This window comes from Stomoxys calcitrans, chromosome 1 (assembly GCF_963082655.1).
Source record: "Stomoxys calcitrans chromosome 1, idStoCalc2.1, whole genome shotgun sequence".
NCBI classification, from domain to species: domain Eukaryota; kingdom Metazoa; phylum Arthropoda; class Insecta; order Diptera; family Muscidae; genus Stomoxys; species Stomoxys calcitrans.
The window spans coordinates 149,719,647-149,736,488 of record NC_081552.1 but is presented as its reverse complement, the minus strand read 5'-3'; the positions used below and the strand labels follow the sequence as shown (position 1 = coordinate 149,736,488).

Here is a 16,842-nt window from a genome sequence, read left to right as displayed (position 1 = left end):
TCGAAATTCGAACCCAGGCGTTCAGCGTCATAGGCGGACATGCTAATCTCTGCGCTACGGTGGCCTCCACTATTGCTTATTAGAACTATGAAATCTTCTGTAATATATATCCGATGTGTCAAATATTCGTATTCAATATTTACGCATAAATAAGAGATATCAATCGAAATCTAACAAGAAGTAAGCGCAATTTAAGTTGGGGCTCTGTTACGTAAGGTTATGATCAAGTGGCAGCCTGCAATCAGATTCTCTCAGACGTTTTCGTCCGGTGCCGTCCGGCCTCTCATTGAGACTCTACTCGATACCGCTGATTGTCCGTAACTGTAGTTGCAGCTCCTCCGCATGGAGCATTCCACTATCCGCAAACTGTAGACGCGACCGATAGCTTCCAGCTAGGCTTGTCATGATATTAAAAAAACACCCCACAAATTGGAGCTCAAAGTTCCAGCCGGTGTGGTACTCATAGCTATCCCGTGCCATCGTAATACCTTTTAGTTCCTACCGTTGAACCATCCACATCGCTTAAAAAAGTCCAACAACTTGCCAATATTCACATCCGCTAAATCAGAAAACCCGCAGTGGAACTCCTTCTGACTGCCAGTGCGGGACACGCACAGCAGGTGTTTCTTCTACCTCGATGTCCTCACAGCTTCTGCAGAAGTCGTTTCTTGCAACCTTCAGCCTGTCAGCATGTTTTTCGATCAGACAGTGGTCTGTCATAACGGAAATAGTGACTGAGATGCCTGTTCTAGCCAGCGAAAGCAGAGCGGTAGACCTCTCCAAGTCTAGATGGGGCCTCATTCGTTGGTCTTCGAGTCAGATGTTGAAAACTTAGCTTACATATTGTTAAAGGCACACTCACAGATTCCAGTTTTCCCAGGAATCTGTAACTTAGTTCCTAGTCTCGCAGGAGCGTCTGCTTTTTTGAACTCTCAGCCATCTCGTTGAGAGATCTGCGAAATACGTTCTCTAGAGATTTGATAACTGCCTGGCTGTCTGAGAAGATATTTGTGTCAATTGTTGTTATGACATTATATCTTAGCCATTCCACCACTTCTTTGATCCGGTTTAGTATTGAATAGTAGGCAGACCACATATATAAGTCTGACAACTGCATTATAGACGTGGCTTTAACCCTCAAATTTTGCCAATGACCCTCTTGCAGGTGTATGGGGCAAGAGTTGCCCTTCTTACCCTCTCCAAAATGTTAGATTTGAGGTTCGATTTCCTGCCCAGCAAAAGAACCAGGTATTTTGTGCTTTCCGTAAAGGAACATCCTTGGGAAGAAAGGTGACAGGTGTCACTGTAGGTAACTTTTATCTTCTGCTGAAAATAACTTCTTCCGTCTTGCACGGACTTACGCCTAAACCACTTTTGGCAGCCCACTTTGCTGTCCCACGCAGAGCTTCCTAACGTATACCTCTATAAAATGCTGGAAAACTTTCCTCTAACCACAATTGGCAGGTCATCAGCATACGCGACCACTTTCAGACTTTTTCTTCCAGAGACAATAATATATTGTTAATGGCTATATTTCAGAGTAGAGGAGACAGTATCTCTCCCCTGCCTACCCATCTTTTTAGATCTACAAATCCCAAATCTTCCGTAATGCTTCTTTTAGAAAGTAAGTTGTTACTAAACTTTCGTCTTCTTGGTGTTGATGCCTACAAACTCGAGCTCCTTTATGATTAACGTCAGTTTTACATTATTGAAAGCACATTCAAGAAATTCTACCATTGTATATTCCTTGACAGCGCGAGAACCCACTATTTAGGCGACTATGTTTCAGTTGTTTCAGCTGTTTTAGTGGACTTGCCCTTATTCTATGCATGCTATTGCCGTGGGAGGCAATCTACAGAGATCTTTGCCCTAAGATATGTTTCCATTAACCCCTCGAGAGACTTGAGCATAAAGGATGACAGACAAATAGGGCGAAAGTCTTTCGCCTTCGTGTGGCAAGGCTTTCCTGCGTTCGGAATGCAAATAGCCTTTGTGCCAGTCTATGTACGACATGCTGATACAAGCAGAGTATATCTCCCTAAACCAAGGAATCAGTCTATCAGACACAGCTTGTAATTCAACCTGTGATACATCATAAAGGAGTAGAAACTTCTTATTGCCCAAAGGATTTTCAGCTCAAACACAATTTCCATAATAACCTCCGAAGAATGCATACCAGTGACAACCTCTTCTGGCGCTGGCGTTGTCCGTTGGAGAATTTCCCGGGAAATGTATGTCCACGAGTAGTTCTAGTATTTCCTCACTAGACAGTGAAGTCTGTGTAGTGAGTCTTTGAACGTATCCTACATTAATAGGTTTCGAGGAAAGAATCCCCCTTATCCTTGAGGCATAAGATGTATTCTCCTCGGAGCTGCAGAAGGATTTGTTCTGAGCCTTTCTCAGCTCTCCCTTACATATTCTGAATTCAGCCTTATAGACGTCGCAATGGTTTAGTGCCCTTGTGGCTTTCGCCCTGTTGAAGAGTTTTCTGCAACCCTTCCTTAGACCAACTAGTACAGGGGTTCACTATGGTGGTCGTTGTTTGCCCCTTGGTCTTGGTCAAGGCCTTCGTCATCCTCTTGACCATTATGTCCATATCCCCCGCAGTTTCCACTTACTTTTCAGATCTAGAAGGGACATTCGTGCAGAATTTGTGCCGAAACCTCTCCTAATCCGTCTTACTTTTGTTTAGCCGAGGGACCACTTCTGCGAGTTAAGGTTTGAAGGCTGCATCTCTGAATCGTGTGCCATATATAGGGAAGCCAGCCAGCAATGAGAGAGAAGAAAAAATGACGAGAGAAGAAAAAAATTTAGATAACTCATTGCCAGAATACAGGTTCTATTATTCCCATTCCTTGTACCCTTGAGTAGTTTAAATCCCGGAATTCTTAGTCCACGAACCATTCCTCCACACGTCCATGGTTCCTGGACAATAATCACGTCAATCCCCCTGCCATCAGGAGGACCCTTAGTGCCACCGAAGCGACCTTACAATGGTGGAGATTTATCTGCAGAGTCCGCCAGGAGCTCATCTTCACAAGATTCGTTCGATATTGTCATGATGAGTTTCTGTAAGCATCCAGGGGCAGGTGGGAAAACGGTGGAACCACCATTCCTCAGGATACTGAGGAAGAGTGCTGTTGCTGCTGTCGAAGTATGTTTTGAGTTCCGTTCTTCTCAGCTGGCGAACACCTTGAGCCTAGTCCAATCGGGTGACCCACCCAGACATGGTCCCGTTTTGATGCCTTCCCCTCCTGTTTCGATCGTGGCAGGGGGATTTCAGTCTGCTGCAATCCGCCAGACATTTGCGATGTCGTCGATAGTTCCTCAGACGAGTGTTAAGCAACAACTGCTGAGTCGTCTCCTGATTTGCCAAACCCACCAATTCTATAGGCCTTCAGTTTCAATTTGTTAAATTCGTGGGATACAGCTTCCTCAGACGTATTGAGGTCCGCGAGACGGCCGGAGTTTAGTAGGAATACTGCATGTAATGGTAATGCATGGTAACCGGAACCATCAGCCGGTAATGCATTAGTGCACAACGATACATTTCAATTGAGCGTTGATCGCCAAAGGCAATTAGTCTGTATCGGCCCCGTTACCAGCCTGGAGGAGACCAAGGAATTTCCGCAAGAACATCGGAGTATACTAATGAAAGATAGTTTATTGACTATCCCACTCTAATTATTTCTAGATATGCAGCCCTGTTCTTCTCCCTTGTCGACCACTGCCATCACCAAACTGTCCCTAGCGGCATTAGGAAAGGTTCCTGGACCCATCTTACTTTTGTTCGCCCTAGTCCTTTTAGGCATGAGATGCCCTCCAGGTAACCGCAGCCTTTTGACTGACTGCGGTACAGTTTCCGAATCTAGACATGTAGTCTTTGGAGTAGCCTGTGCAACGAATCCTCGAGCCCAAATTAGGGAGTCTCTCGCCCTATTAGTGAGAGTCTTAGGAGTATTCGCACCAAGTCTCTCAATAAACCTGAGAGCGATGCGTCTTCTATTATTCCAACCTCTTAAAGAGTGTGTTGTTTGCTGGGGAAGGCCGATGGCCTAGGCAAATTAAAGGCATGCGAAGGAAGAATAGTTTCGGTCTTGTCCTTTAGACTCGAACCAGGTGTCTTTGTCAAACGGCCCTGCTGACCAGTCGTCTGTCAGCTAGTGGAGCCTGCTACGACCTGATACCACCACCGCAGCTGTTGGGTCTTTGGAGTCCATTCTAATCCTATTCCCGGGCTCCAGATCTGCCGCTGCACTGGAAACAGACGCAGATCATCAACCTCCTAATGGATAACACTATTGTAGCTATCCTCGAGTGACTTAAAATTTTTTTTCCGAAACTAACTACCTATTACGAGTTACAGAAAAATTCTTGCGGAGCGAAATAACAAAACGTACGCGCCATTCAACGGCTCCAGAGGGGAAAGTCGTGCAGAATGCGTGCTGTGGTCATCCAACATTTCCCGGTCGTATATCCTTCCTCTGATACAAAGGTGACATCTAGTACCTCCTGCCTGTTTCTGGTAAAACAGGTCGGTCTATTCCCTTGATTCTTAATCGCCAAATTGCCAGATTGTATTCGATAAGCAGCTCACCCTATTTCATTGATATCCGAACATCGCCATATCTGGTGATGTGCATTAGCACCACTTCTCACACTGCGGCTCTTTTTGCCTGCAGAAGTGGCTTCAACCAGTAAAGTAAGGTGGTATCTCTGAAGTGAGAATCAAGCCATACATCGCACGAATTCATTGCGATTTGTATTCGCAAACTTTCCTGGAAATCAGAACAGGCCGGTTAATAATATCTGTACGATAAAAAAATCCCCTTACCATACCATAGACCCTAAGCTAATAATTGTGGAAAAAACAAACATTTAGTTTGTGACGTTGAACCCAGTCTATTATGGGCTTGCTTTTAATGCTGGAATACAGTACAAACACATATAGGTTCATTATTTTAATTGCACACCGAAACAAATGATGAAGTTCAAAACTGAAAATGGTCAAAACAAGATACTCGGGCGAAGAATAGCCGGTGTGATAGCCCAAGAGCGAGCGGACAAGTCAACAGCGCCGTCACCTCTGTCATTAGCTAAAGATTTCCACTCAGCCGGTCAGAAACGAAGGCAAAGTTTACCTTGTGCTCATAAAACCGCGGCCGTCTCTTTTCTCCCCGTTCATCTCATCGTCGCTGGTCGGTACGTTTCCATGCATGCCTGGAACTTCTAAACGTTCATTTTACGCTGTCGGCTGAGATCGTGTATGTGGTTGTTTTTGTTTTGACGTTCAAGTGAGTATTGTGGCTGCTCTTGGTTATGGTGGCGTTGGCGTTGATACCATGGATCTGTTGGAGCTCGCTCGAGCGCTTAGTTGCTGGGAAACAGTTGCCGCGTTAAGTAAGAATTGTGCGGTTGATCGACGTTCGAAAAACACAAAAAAAACAAAAACAAAACAAAACGGAGTATTCTATAATCGAAGTTGAAGTGTGACTTGGTAAAGATCATTTTGTTGTTCCCCCTCCAGGGCAGCATTAAAATTGCAAACTGAGATACGAAACAAAAACAGATTTGGGAAAATTAAAAGTGAGAAATAAACGCAACAGCAGTTGATGGGGAATTAACTTTGAATTTGTCATTATTTCTAATTGCCTTTTTGTGGCACGAAAGGAAAATCTAGAGAAGCTCGACAAAAGAATCATCAACAAATGGGTGCGTTTAGTAACTACAATACGGAAAATTCATCAAAATAACCAAGTCGTCATTAAAGTCATTAGCGAAGAACACGAGGGCAGTAGTTCAGTCTGCCACCTACCTACCTACCTACCTACCAAGCAACGAGCCAACCCTAAGCACTCCATAACGGCTGCCAGTAAACGTGATACATTAACGTTAAAGTTGAAAGCAAAAGTTTTGTAAGCACGGATGCGATTCAGTTGACGCGTAAGCAAGCAACAAACATGTCATTCTTTCGTAATCTACGCTCATCCATCACCCGCGGTCGCTCAAGCTCACGCGATACCACTCCCGTCCGGTCATCTCGCCCGGGCAGTGTCATAAGTGGAATAAGCAGCAACAAGCGGCGAGACTCCATCGAGTCTGCCACTGATTCGATTTTCAATCGCAGTGGCACGTTCATCCTCGACGATCCCAATGACAATGCCGGCATGCACTCGAACACCTCAACGCTGGAAAAGAAGTCGAAAAAGTCCAAGGTCTTGGAAAAGTTCAGTACATTCACGAAACGCAAAAAGACCCCTGCGTCTGACAGCAGTGTGGCCCTCGACCATCATCCCAGCGATAATGCCACCAACACATACTACAAATGGCAGTCGGAGGGATCCAACAGTTTGGATTACGATTCACAGGCGGATCCCTTCAACTTTCTCTATGAGCAGAATAGTCTGAAGTCACTCCATAATGGCACCTCCTCAGCAGCAACAGCGAACAACGAGGGAATGAGAGTAGCCGCACCTCTATCGAATTCCTGCAATAACACCTCCTTTGACTCCTCCACTTATAGAAAGGGCAAAATGCCCACAGAGCTGAAGAAACAGTTGGAACATTTAAAGCACAGCCAGAATTTTCCAGAGCACGAAGACAGTGCCGATGGTGAGGAGGACTACTTCAAGAGGAGTGGTTACGAGAATGACAACGAGTCCGATAAATATAAAACGGTCACCTTGAATAGTTTTCGCAAGTCCTTTCGTGAGAAGTTCCTACAGCAGCAGAAAGAAGCGCCACATAATCCCGCCTGGTTTGTGGAAGTCGAAACGCCTGCCGAAAGTTCCAATGCACGAGATCAAAGAGAACGTAGCGTGTCTAAAGAAAATCGCAATGATTTCTTGGTGTTTGAAAACGACAACTACCGGCCCGGATCCAGATCTCCGGTACGTGATTCGTATTCACGCAGAACAGCACGTGCCATCACCCGATCGCCAGTTAAACGCAACGATACGTTTAAAGTGGAACGTTCCAATACCACCACAAACTATTCGAAGAAGACTGAAGAGGCCACGCCTTCGATACGCATAGAATTTCGCAATTCCATTACACCACACATACCGGGTCGCATGGTGCCGGTGGGTGTGGCCAAACCCATGCCATGCCAAAACGCAACATCCTACTACGACCACCGACCTGCAGATGCGGCTATGAGCACATCCTACACCATCAAGACATCGAGAACAAGGCTCAATGGCCCAGACACACCGGAGAAGAACATTAACAAGCCAGCCAGTCGTTCGCCTGCACGTCCCACAGCTACAAGTGCCAATCAGTCGACGACAACTACAGGCCGTTACCAGACATTGGTGCAGATCAAGAATGACACCAACACTATCAAATTGCAACAGCAACCTGTTCCATTTGCAAGACCCAGTCGCCTGTCCACCCGCATACAATTGGGTGGTACTTCGCCTATTCCCAATGCTGTAACCTCTTCTCCCTCATTCGCCAAACGTTATGTCAGTTCTCATGCCACCAATGTGGCGCATAGACCCCAGCCATTGAAGCAGACATATTTTGGAGATAGCAACCAACAACACTACTCCACCGCCACCAGCACCAGTAACAGTTCGCCACTGACCTCCAGCCGACTGGTGCAATCGCCATCGTATGCAGTCACCAGCAGAACATTTGGCCAGAAAGCTACTTCGACACCTGTTTATCATTCCAAATATCAGAACTCACAGCCGCAAACGCAAACGAGTGCATCGAGAATCATTTCTACTCAGTCGCAATCCCGATCGACACCTTCATATTCTGCCAGCAGTGGCGGAGGTGGCAGCGGCATACCCTCGTATCACAAACACCAGCAGCAGTCGCGCTATGTGGTGCCAGTGCAGAGGCGTTCCCGTTCACCAATTAAGATACCCTGGCGGTAGGCGTATTGCAGACAGGCTGGCATCGCATCACACACAGCATTCACCAGCAGCAACAGTGTGGAGCGCTTTGCTTGGCGTTTAGTGTAAAATTCTAATACTATGAGCCGTGGGGGGAACGCAAAAGAGCCAAACTGCAGAGTGCTACTGAGCGATTATATGACAGAAAAATTTATGATTTATGGTTCCCGCACCGTCAGCCGAAATGGTTTAACTATATTGGCATTCAATGCGCATTCGATATACACAGTGGCCTCCTCCTATGCGTATTCCCTAACATGAAATGTTTGCAAGGCGATTAAAATGCATTTATCTGTATAATTATCTCTATCATAAATAGTCGTAGCAAATAATCATTCAAATTGGAAATGTTTGCCTTGGAATCAAATTTTATTTCTTTTGTTTTTCAAACTCCATCCTAGGCTGCCTAACAAACATAAAATATTTTCGATTGAGCCTTTTAGCGAAATAAGTTTTTGCCATTTGATTTCTCCTTAATGATTTGTTGTCGATCTTGCAAAATAGTGTATATCAGCTAAGCTTTTATTTCGTGCTCAATGTGGTTTAAAAACGACTTTTCCAGCTCCAGGTATCTTGATTAAAATTTATTTTTATACCCTCCACCATAGGATGGGCGTATAATAATTTCGTCATTCTGTTTGTAACACCTCGAAATATGCGTCTGAGACCCCATAAAGTATGTATATTCTTGATCGTCGCGACATTTTAAGTCGATTTAGCCATGACCGTCGGTCCGTCTGTCTGTGCGTCGAAAGAACGCTAACTTTCGAAGGAGTAAAGCTTGAAATTTTGTACAAATACTTTTTATAAGTGTAGGTCGGTTGGGATTGTAAATGGGCCAAATCGGTCCATGTTTCGATATAGCTGCCATATAAACCGATCTTGGGTCTTGACTTCTTGAGCGCAATTCTCATACGATTTGGAAGAAATTTTGTACAACGGCTTCTCTCATGACCTTCAACAAACGTGTCTAATATGGTCTGAATCGATCAATAGCTTGATACAGCTCCCGTATAAAGCGATCTCCCGATTTTGCTTTTTGAGCCTCTACAAGGCGCAATTCTTATCCGAATGGACTGGAATACACAAAACACAATGACTACAATGTTCAGCATTCAATTCATGTTCAGCATTCAATTCATTTTTGGTCCGAACCGGACTAGAACCTGATATAGCTCCAATAGCATAACAGTTCATATTCAATATTCTTTGTTTGCCTAAAAAGAGATACCGCGCAAAGAACTCGACAAATGCGATCCATGGTGGAGGGTATATAAGATTCGGACCGGCCGAACTTAGCACGCTCTTACTTGTTACCAACTGCATTGGTTTGAGCATGTAAAGATCTGTGGTTATTTATAATGATGTAGGATTGTTTACAATGCGGTCCATACGTACATCCCTCAAAGACAAATTCTCTGCAAGTCATAAGAGTTGAAAAGATCCAGCAAATCACGATAAGAGAAAATTACCAAATCTAAATAAATCCCAATGCTATTTCAGAACAATTATGAAATGGGACGTCTCATTCAAAATGTTAACGATTGGCCAATGGCCATATGCTGCAAGTACAGTCGAAACCGTAAAACTGTTGTTGTTGTTGTAGCCGTGTGTTGTACACCGAGACGGCAGCCCTTGCCGATGGAGGATTCCATCGGGTCAATCCGGTACGTACAACCGGCTGCCATGGGATTGACCGTATAACTGTAGTACGCTTCAGTGAAACAAACGCTTAACTGAAAAGATTTTTATAACCCATATTACGTTTTTATGTGAAACTTAAGTCGCTTAAGTGAGAAAGACAATTCTATAGAAAACTATTTGGGATTAAAAAAAAAAAAAATTCGTCAGCAATAAAATTTGGAAAATCATTTCTTGTCATTTCGGTTATGGTTATCTCTGACATTTCACGATTGCCACTGAACACAGCACTTTTTCAACTCTAGTTTTTTCATACTCAATTTGTCGGATGACGTGAAAATTCGCTCTCGTTTATGTCTTATCGCCTTACTGAAAACGAATTTCAGTTTTTCGTGCCACGCTTAACTGAAAATTACGGATAAGTGAAACAAAACAGAACCATTTTTGTCGTTTCACTTATCCGGTTTCTACTGTATTTTCGAGTCAACATTTTTTGTAAACAACTTTAAAAAAATAGATCAAACATTGAATTCCGCTTCTCTTGTAATTTTTATAAAATCACGTTTGATCAATGACCAATTAACTTTTTTTCTAAAAAATACTCAAAAATACTAGGTAACAAAAAACGGGCAATCAATCTTTTTCAACTTAAGAAATGCAGGTTGCATATGTTAATCCGCCCTATGCCACTTTGTACATTCGGGCGATGGCTTTTATGCAACCTCGTGTACATGTACCACATTTGGATGAGTTTTTATTGAAGATTAGATAAAATCTTCCCTATAAAGTGATTCGATGAGAAACCCTCATGCACAAAATGATTTAAAAATTTCTTTTTTTTTCTCGACATTTTAGGCAATTTTCAGCCACCTTATATTTAACATTACATAGGTTCATCAAATACACAAGGAAGTTAGATACTCACGTTGTATTTGGGGCGCTGTTCCTGTTGCGGCAGGAGTTGTACAACTTGTTGCATAATTTTGATCATACGCTCACGGCACTGGTTGTTTCAGGCAATGTTGATTGGAGATTCATCTTTTTTCCAGCGGATCTAAAAGATTTTGGCTAATCATTCAGAGCTGCAGATGGGTTTTCAATTGACTTCTTATGATCAGAGCATGCGTCAAACTATTCTGAATTGGAGGCATCAGAATAAACGCAGGAAGAGCTAGAATGGCACCAGAGTTCCAGCATGCATTTCATATATATGGGATCTACTTAAACTTTATCAAAAGGATCTCACTGCTCTCAGTGAAGTGACGGAAGACACGAGTGAAGTGGAAGAAATTGATGTCGTCTCTCCAGCCTCCTGTTTCCTTAATTCCAATTTTACCATTGCTGAAGGTCGCATTGAATTAGTCACAATTGATCTTCAAATCCTGCCCAAAGAAATACGCGATGTTTGGTGATTTGGTCGACTCATGAAGCTCATCGTCCAGTTCATCGTCAAGTTCCTAAACGTAAGAATACTCAAAGAATTGATCACCATTTCCATGTAACGAAAAGCATATGTGGTTCACATCATGCCAACTTCATTCGTTACTATAGATGATACTGCTCCAAAACATGTCTTCAGGGGGGTAAACCTTGGATTTTCTAATAAAAACATAGATTTATTGGTCTGATCCTCTCAGATCACCCTATTCAAACTCATTAAAAAACCCTCGGAAGCTTTGGGGAGGAGAACAAGTTGAAATCCGGATAAATTATTCCAAAGCGTACAAGAATATTGTCTAAGTATCTCCCAGGTTCGCTAAAATTGTTAGTTGCAAGCCTTCACGTTGTCTTTCCAGCCTTCGGTTTTCCTTATCTCAGTTTTATCATAGCTGAAGCTGTTTTCATTTGGTCATTATTGCTCTTCAAATCCTGCCCAAAGAAGTACTTTATATTTGGTGATTTAGTCGACCCATGCGTCGTAAATGACAACGCGAAGAATGCGATCCAGCATATGGTACTGGCAACTGATGAAGTTGAGTGTGGGGTGATCTTTCTCATCGAACATTTGCTACAGTCGAACTCATTTTGAAGTCCTTCTGGGATTCTGCTCTCAAGGAGTTTGCCGTGAAAGTGCATGCTACACGCCTCAGTGCTTAGTAGGTAATCATTGACCCGAGTAGCTTTCTTTTATATAGCCTTGTAGAAGTGAGTGAAGTTGAATTTTCATACTAGACTTGAGAAGAAGATATTAGGCTACCACCAAAGTTCACAATAGTAAACAAGTGAGACCCAATAAGGACCTACAGAACATAGCCATTCGTTAGATTACAGTCGTTGAAGATTGAGCGCTAAAACAAAGCTAATTTTAAGATTTTTTCGTAACAGTAGGCATTAAAGGAGATCGCTCATCATTGAGCTTAAAATTGAATTGAATTGCATTTGCAGAAGTCCAAGGTCCGCCTTCACTCCCCCAATGTACTTAAAATGTTCGTCCTTTTGCACAGCATATCTGAGAAGTGATACTACATCACTATCCCTACATCACTCTTGAATATACTCCAAAGCCGAATAGATTGCTTTGAAATTCACATATTACACGCGAGCATTCAGATATTTGGAAAGTAAGATTCGCTTCCCCGTTATATCTGTGTCGGTTTCAAAGAAGCGTTAAAACAATTTGTTGTTTTTTGCTTTATTCTCGTTCGTGTTCTATATAAACTCCATGATAATTATTTCCTTAGAATCACACAAAGATATTTCTGTAATAATTTGTAGTTTGGAGACATTAGAAAAAAATGTACTGTAATGGTGGATTTGGTTCCCAAAAACTCTTCTCCTTTATCTTATTCTTTATTTAAGGTTCCTTCAGTTTTTTATGTTCTTGCATAAAATAAATATGAGGGGTGTATAGAGTTTGAAAAATTTTCTGAAAACAAAAAATACAAGGCAGTTATAAGCAGAATAGACGTATTGCAGTATAATTTCACATAATAAATGAGAGCAATAATAATCGGATATCTTCGATGTTTAATTTTAGGGGGATAATTAAATAAAATCAACTTTTGTAGTACTGAAAATTAAATTTTTTTATTAAATTGTATTTGGTAAATTGATATGCTATGAGATTTAGTCTTACAACGATATTTCGATTGAACTTCTAAAGCCCATTTGAATACTAAGTAGAGAACTCGGCCTGCCTGTACAGAGGTCGTAGTTTCGATTACCACCAGAGGTTGGATACTTTGGTTTAACAATGGAAAAAATTTGACTCAAAAAGACTTAAACAGAACGCCACTCTCATCTAAATTATTGCATTGCATCTGCCAAGTATTAAATGGATTAATGGTTCTGATATTGATTTTTTACCCACTGAAACGAATGAAAGTATAAGTCTTGGTCTGTCACAGATAAACAAAATCTACAACTCTTTCGGAACATTCCTTTATCTTATATTTGTAAAACATCTTCGCGATATCTTGATTTCTTGTTCGGACCCCATTTTCACACCTTAGGATAAATATCACCCTACTATTCATATTCAGATTCCTATATCGTTCCTCTTAATATGCTCTAGGAAATCCTTTCAAGAATATTGCTTCTCGAGAACAGATTACCAAAAACTGAATTCACATTAAATTTTTGAGATAAAATGCTATGCTTGTTTAATCGTACACTGGATATTAATATATCGACGACCTTTCCACAGGGAGTACACTTTAAGAATTTTGGTCCTCCATGCAATACCCCTGCATTGCCAAAATTAATGAATAAAGAGAATAAACTTTATAAGAAATTCAAGAACAGTGGTACACATCTACACTGTACAATTTATACGGTTACAAGATTGAGGTATACAATCTTGGATAGACAGCAGTATGGCATTTACATTACAAAGATGAAACGGAAATGATGTCGAATCCGAAATCTTTCTATGGTTTTATAAACAATTAACGTCGATCTAATGGGTTTCCAAAGTAATTGAAATTCGGTCAAGCTGTTGATGATGATGATTTTGGGATATTAAATATTTTTGCATCATTTTTTTAGGCCACTTATTCCACAAAGGGTATGATGATGATGGCACTTTCCAATACCCCTACCAGGTTTCAGAATTCTCTAATATTAATATTCATGGGCTTGATGTTCAAGCTGTTGTAGAAAACTTGAAATGCCTAAAAAGTATGATTGTACCTGGACCTAATGCGATCCCAGCATGCAAACTGAAGCACTGTGCAGAAGATTTAGCACTTCTGTTTAGTATGATTTTCAACAAGTCTTTAGGTTGCGAATATTTTCCAAAGAAATGGAAGGAATCCTATATTGGTCCTCTATTCAAATTCGGTAATAGAATGTATGTTTCCAACTATAGAGGTATCGAAAAGCTTAATGATATACCCGAACTATTGGAAAAAATGATTATTATTCTGTCTTAAAAGTCGCGGCTGGAGCCAACATAATTTACCAATTTACGGTGCTGAATGTAACTTTTCTATTGAACATTATTCATGGTAAAATATTATCAGATTTTATTTTGGATACACTTTTTATACCCTAATTTCGTCATTCTGTTCGTAACATATGGAATATTCGTCTCAGACCCCATAAAGGATATATATTCTTGGTCGTCATGACGTTTTATGTCGATCTAGCCATGTCCGTTGGGATTGTAAATGAGCCATATCGGTCCATGTTTTGATATGACTGCCATATAAACCGATGTTGGGTCTTGACTTCTTGAACATCTAGAGGGCGCAATTCCTATCTGATTTGGCTGAAATTTTGCATGACGTGTTTCGTTATGACTCCCAACAACTGTGACAAGTATGGTTGAAATCGATGCATAACCTGATATAGCTGTCATATAAACCGATCTGGGGTCTTGACTTCTTGAGCCACTAGAGGACGCAATTCTTATCCGATTTGGTTGAAATTTTGCATGAAGTGTTTTGTTATGACTCCCAACAACTGTGAAAAGTATGGATGAAATCGATGCATAACCTGATATAGCTGTCATATAAACCGATCTGGGGTCTTGACTTCTGGAGCCTTTAGAGGGCGCAAATCCTATCCGATTTCGATGAAATTTTGCATGACGTGTTTCGTTATGACTTTCAACAACTATGCAAAATATGGTTCAAATCGGTCCATAACCTGATATAGCTGCCATATAAACCGATATGGGGTCTTGACTTCTTGAGGCGAAATTTTCTACAACGGTTTCTTCCATGACTATCTATAGCCTAATACAGCTCCCCTATAATACGATCTCCCTATTTTGCTTTTTGAGCCTCTAAAGGGCGCAATTCTTATTCGATTTGGCTGAAATTTTACACAATGACTTCTACTTCTCTCCATTATGGTCCAAATAGGACCATAACTTGATTTAGCTCCATTAGCATAGCATTTCTTTTCTTTTATCCTTTCCTTTCCTTTGTTTGTCTGAAAAGCGACACCGGGAAAAGAACTCGACAAATGCGATCCATGATGGAGGGTATATAAGATTCGGCCCGGCCGAACTTAGCACGCTTTTACTTGTTTTAGTTATCCCAATCAGACCATCTAGAAATTATCAGTTACTTCATATAAGTTATTATAAAAGCAACTGTAGTAACAACGATCCCTTGCGTCGCCTCTTCCTTGAATTGAATCAGTTTTACAACCTTATTGATCCATATGAAAGCGGTGAATCAAAAAAAAAAAAAAATGAATTAACTAATTTACTTGAACACTTAAGCCTCATTTACTTGAACACTTAAGCATTTTTTTTGCAAAGTCATATTCTGTATGTAATCTTATAAATTGTTATTAATAAAATCAAGTATTTTTTGTACATATGTATTTACTTCATTTAGTCTCTAAGGATTTTTGTAATCTATAGACTTAAGAGACAAATAAAAAATAAATAAATAAAATTTTAGTGCTGTCTTATATATCATATGTAGTTGTGGTATCAAAAGTATCTTTATTCAGATAAATTCAAAAGCTCAATACAATTTACATTATTTTACATTTCTAGATTTGTGAATATTTGGCACAGTTGTTGAAAGTCTTACCAGAACGACATGTGCAAAATTTCAACCACATGGATAACAACTTGGATAACCATTGCGCCCTCTAGAGGCTCAAGAAGTCCAATCGGCAAATCGGATTATTTGGCAACTATATCCGAATATAGAGTGATTTAGACCATACTTGACACAGTTGTTGGAAGTCATATGAAAATGATATGTGCAAAATTTCAGCCAAATCGGATAAGAATTGCGCCCTCTAGAGGCTTAAGAAGTCTAATCGGAGATCGGGGAGATCGGTTTCTATGTGTCAGGTTATAGACTGATTTAGACCATACTTAGCACAGTACCAGGACGACATGTGCAAAATTTCAACCAAATTGGATAACAATTGCGCCCCTAGAGGCTCAAGAAGTCAAGACCCAAGATCGAATTACATGACAGCTGTATCAAAACATGGACCGATTTGGCCCATTTACAATCCCAAATGACTTACATAAATAAGAAGTATTTGTGCAAAATTTCTTCATGGGGTCTTAGACAAATATTTCTGGGTATTAAAAACGGAATGACGTAATTAGTATACCCCCATCCTATGGTGGAGGGTATAAAAATAGAGAAATTTATCTGAAACTTTGCATATAATAATAACAGCGCGGGTTTTAGGCATGCGCTTTTATTTTTTTATTTATTTATTTTTTATACCCACCACCGAAGATTGGGATGAATGTACATTTTGTGATTCCGTATGCAACACATCGAAATATCCATTTCCGACCCTATAAAGCATATATATTCTTGATCAGCGTTAAAATCCAAGACGATCTAGCCATGTCCGTCCCTCTGACCGTCTGTCTGTTGAAATCACGCTACAGTCCTTCAAAATAAAGATATTGAGCTGTAACTTTGCACAGATTCCTTTTTTTTTTGTCCATAAGCAGGTTAAGTTCGAAGATGCGCTATATCGGACTTTATCTTGATATAGTCCCCGTATAGATCGATCCGCCGATTTAAGGTCTTAGGCCCTTGTCCCAGATCGGTCCAGATTTGGATATAGCTGTCATATAGACCTATCCGCCGATTTAAGGTCTTGGGCCCATAAAAGGCGCATTTATTTTCCGATTTTGCCAAAATTTGACAGTGAATTGTGTAAGGCCCTTCGACATCCTTTTTAAATGAGGCTCAGATCGATCCAGATTTGAATATAGCTGCCATATAGACCGATCTCTCGATTTATGGATTTGGACACATAAAAGGCGCTTTTAATATCCGATTTCGCCTTAATTTGGGACAGTGAGTTCACTTAAGGCATTTCGCTGAAATTTTACAAAGTGACTTATGTTAGGCTT

General features: G+C 41.0%; 2 protein-coding genes across 2 annotated transcripts in view; both read left to right on the top strand.

The window, feature by feature from the left end:
- The window catches only part of LOC106090082 (four and a half LIM domains protein 2), a 579,753-nt gene that overhangs the window by 108,708 nt on the left and 454,203 nt on the right, over positions 1–16,842 (top strand). The window lies entirely within an intron of this gene.
- On the top strand, positions 5,162–8,271 carry LOC106092505 (uncharacterized). The gene has a single exon (XM_013259387.2). It carries the CDS (start codon positions 5,961–5,963, stop codon positions 7,884–7,886), a length of 1,926 nt encoding a protein of 641 aa, XP_013114841.2. The 5' UTR covers positions 5,162–5,960; the 3' UTR covers positions 7,887–8,271.

Excerpts from the sequence above, each read along its gene's own strand:
- LOC106092505 (XM_013259387.2), top strand. The coding sequence starts at position 5,961 with ATGTCATTCTTTCGTAATCTACGCTCATCCATCACCCGCGGTCGCTCA.